The 5830-nt window shown below is 42.9% G+C and overlaps 1 protein-coding gene across 2 annotated transcripts; it reads right to left on the reverse strand.

Moving 5' to 3' along the window:
* Positions 1 to 573: 573 nt before the first annotated feature.
* insl5a (insulin-like 5a) lies at positions 574 to 2107 on the reverse strand. 2 transcript variants are annotated; one of them, XM_063064949.1, is made up of 3 exons: positions 2010 to 2107; positions 1464 to 1844; positions 574 to 1008 (listed from the first exon to the last, which is right to left on the reverse strand). In XM_063064949.1, exons 2-3 carry the CDS (start codon positions 1636 to 1638, stop codon positions 782 to 784), a joined length of 402 nt encoding a protein of 133 aa, XP_062921019.1. In that variant the 5' UTR covers positions 1639 to 1844; positions 2010 to 2107; the 3' UTR covers positions 574 to 781. The 2 variants fall into 2 exon arrangements, with proteins under 2 accessions (XP_062921019.1, XP_062921018.1); XM_063064948.1 differs by having other exon boundaries at positions 1995 to 2106.
* Positions 2108 to 5830: the final 3723 nt, after the last annotated feature.

The following is a 5830-nucleotide window of genomic DNA, read 5'->3' on the forward strand; positions in this document are numbered from 1 at the left end:
TACTGCTTTCTTTTCTCATTCATATCCTCAAATATACACGAACGATTCAGAAACTATTTATTTCGGTAGTCTATAATGTTTTGTAAACCGTTGCATTATAGGATTCACGAAATCAGGTGCAAGAAAAGTGCGGTAATCAGAGATTTTACCGTTCCCTTCTCACGTATGAACTATTTTTTGCATCGTGTTATGGATTCTTTTTATAACTCGAACAATTAGGTTCCCATTCCATTTTGAGGAAAGAAGAACGTTCTATCTTATGTATTCTTGCTGAAGGTGCCCGAAATTCAAAACGTTTTAGTTGCACGAGACTGTATGAAGCTTTGCATCCAGTTTGACGCCTAGTTGAGAGCCAAAGATCACCTGATTGCAAATTCCTAATTAGTAGCTTCCAAATAACTCATCCGATGGTGAAATCTTCAAATGTTGCCTACCCCTGATTACACTGTGCAACACCCTAGCTACTAGTATCAAATATGCTTTATCCAGCCCGGCGCAGTTATCGGTGCTATTGATATGTGCGATTTTTGATTAGTTTCAATTACGCAATGACACTTTCAAATTTCAGCTCAATTTTATTGTTATGTCAACATTTAACAGAGAGCGCATTCTTGCACCCTAAAATGTTTCTTTTCCAATCGATTAACAGACGCCGTACACCGAATTTGCGTTGAACAACAATTATACAGTACTGTATTTTGCATTTAAACACAAACAATGCTCCGATGGCTCCCAGGCCAAAGATACCCGTGGCAGCAATCGGATGCCGCTCCTCGGCGCTTCAGCAGAAAAAGCTGATTTGCCTTTTGGTACAGCCCCTCCGACAGCAGAGATCGGCATGAGTTTGATTGAATAGACGCTTGTCCCGGGGTGCATTCTGGTAAACCGCCAACATGTCTTCCAAAAGGTCCCGTCTGTAACTCGAATCCTCTCCGCTGGATGATCCCAAACCTTGGGCGAGGAGCCGTTTTGAAAGGTGGAATCCCACGAACGGTGGTTTCTGATGCTCTGTTGGTGACCCAAAACAAAACACAACGTCTGAGATTCGCTCGCCAAAATATCTCTGCAGAAATTTTTATTCGTAAGTACAGTTTAATCTGACCACCCAATTCAAACCGAAGGCAAGGACTTCGAAATTATATTTTAGTAATAAAGTGCAATTTTAATACATTAGATATTTACGAAGTACGATGATGCATTATCATGCATATTGAAGAGTGGTGATTAAATTGCCACTCTTAATTTCTGTTATATTCCAAAACAAATGGAAGAAACCTTATTTTTAATATTCAGAAAGAAAACAAAGTTGGCCAATTACAACATCAAGTGCAAAAATTAGGTTCAAATGTAGCGAATGAATCAAACATTCTCTGGCGCAAACTATTAAAGCGGCTTCTCAGGAAAACTTTTTGAAACAGTTGGAACTAGGAGAGTTTTCGGCGGGACGGCGAACGCCAGCTCACCCAGCATCTCGTTGGGTCCGGTTTCTCTCCGCCAGCGCGAAGCGCCGCACATGTAGACCACTGCCCGTATCAGGTCGCGGCCGCACAGCCTGAGCAGCGTCGGCTTTTCCGGGCTGACCCGGGAGACGGCGAGCAGCGCCAGTAAGGGCGGCAGCAGCAGCAGCGTAGACCGCATACTCGTTCGTTCTAAGCAGCAGCAGTCGGGTAACAAGTGGCCAGCGGGAGGAAAGTCGCCTCATCAACTCAGGTGGCTGCTCTTTTATAGCGAGATGCCGAGAGTCGATCCTCTCAGCCCGCCTCTCCACCCCACCCCTCTAGTGAAGGTGTTGATGAAGGCACTCGCAATACTAAAAGAAACAAGGTTGAGAACGAATTGGAGACCTGAAGGAATACAGTACAAAGGAGCGTAAGCGAGGCATTAAAAAGGTGGGGCGAATATAAACACACATTTTAACGTCCATAGTAATCTGTTATCGTAAGGTATGTGGAAAAATGTAAGGTAATATGGAATAAGAAAATATTTTGCAATACCTCCTTTCGACTTACACGGTTCTTACGGAAGATGGCAGCGAAACGTGAGTCCGAAGTTAGTTAGGGCTGCTCCTTCCCCGAGATTTCCAGAAACGGCGCAGCAACAACCCGCGAGTCACGACTTGGTTCTGCCGTTCTCTGCATGCGGTTATTGGTTGCTACAAGGGAGAAGCAATGCAACTCTTAACTGTGGAGGGACTCGTCTGCTGGAGAAGGACTGAGAGAACGTAGACTACTCTCTAAACGGGGAGAAAATTCAGAAATCAGAGGGACTTGGGAGCCCTCGTGCAGGATTCCCTAAAGATTAACTTGCAGTTTGAGTCGGTGGTGAGGAAGGTAAATGCAATGATAGCATTCATTTTAAGAGGACTGGAATATAAAATCCAAGGGTGTAATGCTGAGACTTTATAAATCATTGGTCACACTGCACTTAGAATATGAGCAGTTTTGTGACCCGCATCTAAGAAAGAATGTCCTGGCAAAGGGTTAAGAGGAGGTTCGCTAGAATGATCCCGAAATTGACAGGGTTAATGCAAGAGCGTTTGATGGTTCTGAGCCTGTACTTGCTGCAGTTTGAGAAGAATGTGTGGGGTACTCATTGAAATCCATCCAATGTTGAAAAGCCTAGAGAGAGTGGATGTGAAGAGGATGTTCCAATTAGTGGGGGAGCCTTGGACCCAGTGGGCAAAGCCTCAGAATAGAAACATAGAAAACCTACAACACAATACAGGCCCTTTAGCCCACAATGCTGTGCTGGACATGTACTTACTTTAGAAATTACCTAGGGTTAGGCATAGCCCTCTATTTTTCTAAGCTCCATGTACCTATCCAGGAGTCTCTTAAAAGACCCTATTGTATCTGCCTCCACCACCATCACTGGCAGCCCATTCCACGCACTCAACACTCTCTACTTCACCTGTACCTACTTCCAAGCACCGTAAAACTGTGCCCTCTCATGGTATCCATTTCAGCCCTAGGGAAAAGCCTCTGACTATCCACATGATCAATGCCTCTCATCATCTTATACACCTCTATCAGGTCACCACTCATCCTCCGCTGCTCCAAGGAGAAAAGGCCGAGTTCACTCAACCTATTCTCGTAAGGCATGCTCCCCAATCCAGGCAACATCATTGTAAATCTCCTCTGCACCCTTTCTATAGTTTCCACAGTCTTCCTGCAGTTTAATACAGGATCGACCTTATTGAATCTTCGTTCAGAAATAGTGGCCTGCATCTGAGATAACTACTGTAAGATCAGGAAGACTTGTGCAGTGTTCATTCACCAGGGAAAAGGTCAGTTCCTTTAAGCCATTTTATTTCCTTCGTCATGAATCCTTTGGACAGAATCAGCAGTAACATCATGTCTTCAAAGAAATCCATTTCCAGAGAAGTCTCTCCTTATTGACCGTGTAAATCACTTGGACTTTCGAATTTACCATTTTAAGACTGTGTTCAAATTTACCACTTTAGGACTGTGTTTGAATTTACCACTTTAAGAACTGTTCCAGAGTTGCTGTATAGCAGTTAACCTCCGGTTAAGTTAGTCATTTAAATACTTTCACTATTGTTGAGCAGAGTTTAATAAATGTTTTTGTTTGTTTCTAAAACTTGACTCAATTATGTATTCATTGTTGCTGGACACGTGACGAAATCTACTGCTCTACCTTCATCAATGTGTTTAGTCACATCCTCAAAAAATTCAATCAGGCTCATTAGGCACGACCTGCCTTTGACAAAGCCATGCTGACTATTCCTAATCATATTATGCCTCTCCAAAATGTTTATTAATCCTGCCTCTCAGGATCTTCTCCATCAACTTACCAACACTGGAAGTAAGACTCACTGGTCTATAATTTCCTGGCCGATCTCTACTCCCTTTTTTGAATAAGGGAACAACATCTGCAACCCTCCAATCCTCCAGAACCTCTCCCGTCCCCATTGATGATGCAAAGATCATCAGAGACCAGAGGCTCAGCAATCTCCTCCCTCGCTTCCCACAGTAACCTGGGGTGTATCTTGTCCGGTCCCAGTGACTTATCCAACTTGATGCTTTCCAAAAGTTCCAGTATATCCTCTTTCTTAATGTCTATATGCTCAAGCTTTTCAGTCCGCTGTAAGTTATCCCTACAATTGCTAAGATCCTGGCCCTAGTGAATACTGAAGCAACGTATTCATTAAGTACCTCCACTATCTCCTCTGGATCCATACACACTTTTCCACTGCTGCACTTGATTGGTCCTATTCTCTCACATCTTATCCTCTTGTTCATCACATACTTGTAGAATGCCTTGGGGATTTCCTTAATCCTGCTTGCCAAAGCCTTCTTGTGGCCCCTTCTGGCTTTCCTAATTTCATTCTTAAACTCCTTCCTGCTAGCCTTATAATCTTCTAAATCTCTATCATTACCTAGTTTTTTGAACCTTTCATAAGCTTTTTTTTCCTTCTTGACTAGATTTTCAACAGCCTTGTACATTACTGTTCCTGTACCCTACCATCCTTTCCCTGTCTCATTGGAATGTATCTATGCACATCGCTACACAAATAACCCCGAACATTTGCTACAATTCTGCCGTACATTTCCATGAGAACATCTGTTCCAAATTTATGCTTCCAAGTTCCTGCCTGATAACCTCATATTTCCCCTTACTCCAATTAAGCACTTTTCTAACTTGTCTGTTCCTATCCCTCTCCAATGTTATGGTAAAGGAGTTAGAATTATGATCACTATCTCCAAAATGCTCCCCCACTGAGAGATCTGACACCTGACCAGGTTCATTTCCCAATACCAGATCAAGTACAGCCTCTCCTCTTGAAGGCTTATCGACATATTGGTCAGGAAACCTTCTGAACACATCTAACACAGTCCACCCTATCTAAACTCCTTGCTCTAGGGAGATGCCAATCAATATTGGGGAAATTAATATCTCTTAATATGACTATCCTGTTATAATTGCACCATTCCAGAATCTGTCTCTCTATCTGCTCCTGGATGTCCCTGTTACTATTGGGTGGTCTATAAAAAAAACACCCAGTAGAGTTATTGACCCCTTCCTGTTTCTAATTTCCACCCACAGAGACTCAGTAGACAGTCCCTCCAATGGAAGGACTGCCCTTTAGAACAGATGAGGAAATAGGGTGGTGAATCTTTGGAATTCATTGCCACAATAAGCTATGGAGGTCAAGTCATTGTGTATATTTAAAGCAGAGATTGACAGTTCTTGATTAGGAAGGGTGCCAAAGGTTATGGGGAGAAAGCAGGACAATGGGTTGAGAAGGATAACCAACCATAATGGAATGCCAGAGCAGACTCTATGGGCCGAATGGCCTAATTCTGCTCCTATGTCTTGGGGTCTAATCTGCCATGTGAAAGGTGGGAAGGATAAGGCCAATGCAGGAGAGAAGAGTATCAGAGACCTGGAGTCTATGATAGGAGTGTTGTCTGTCACCTGACAAACTAAGGGAGTGCAAAGTTACTGCACTTCAGATGATAAAACCACAAGTGGATACTGAGGTAGGATCTCTAACTTAAAAGAATTGTAAGAAGATCGGGGGAGAGGAATGGAGTGCAGGAAACAACCCTAAAAAAAGGCTAAATTGACAATTGGGATTACAAAAGGGGAAGTAGTTCAGAGACCAAGGAATCAAATACTTTATGAGAGCTGTGAGTGTAAGTCAAAGTCAAGGTCAAGTTTATTGTCACATGCACAGCATACAATTAAAAACTTGCAGCAACATCACAGACTCAGCATTGGAGACACATTCACAAGAAAAACATACATTACACAAGAACGAGCACAATTAGAACTAAGTAAAGTCATGGTGCAACAGAGTTAAACC

This window comes from Mobula hypostoma, chromosome 12 (assembly GCF_963921235.1).
Source record: "Mobula hypostoma chromosome 12, sMobHyp1.1, whole genome shotgun sequence".
Taxonomy (NCBI): domain Eukaryota; kingdom Metazoa; phylum Chordata; class Chondrichthyes; order Myliobatiformes; family Myliobatidae; genus Mobula; species Mobula hypostoma.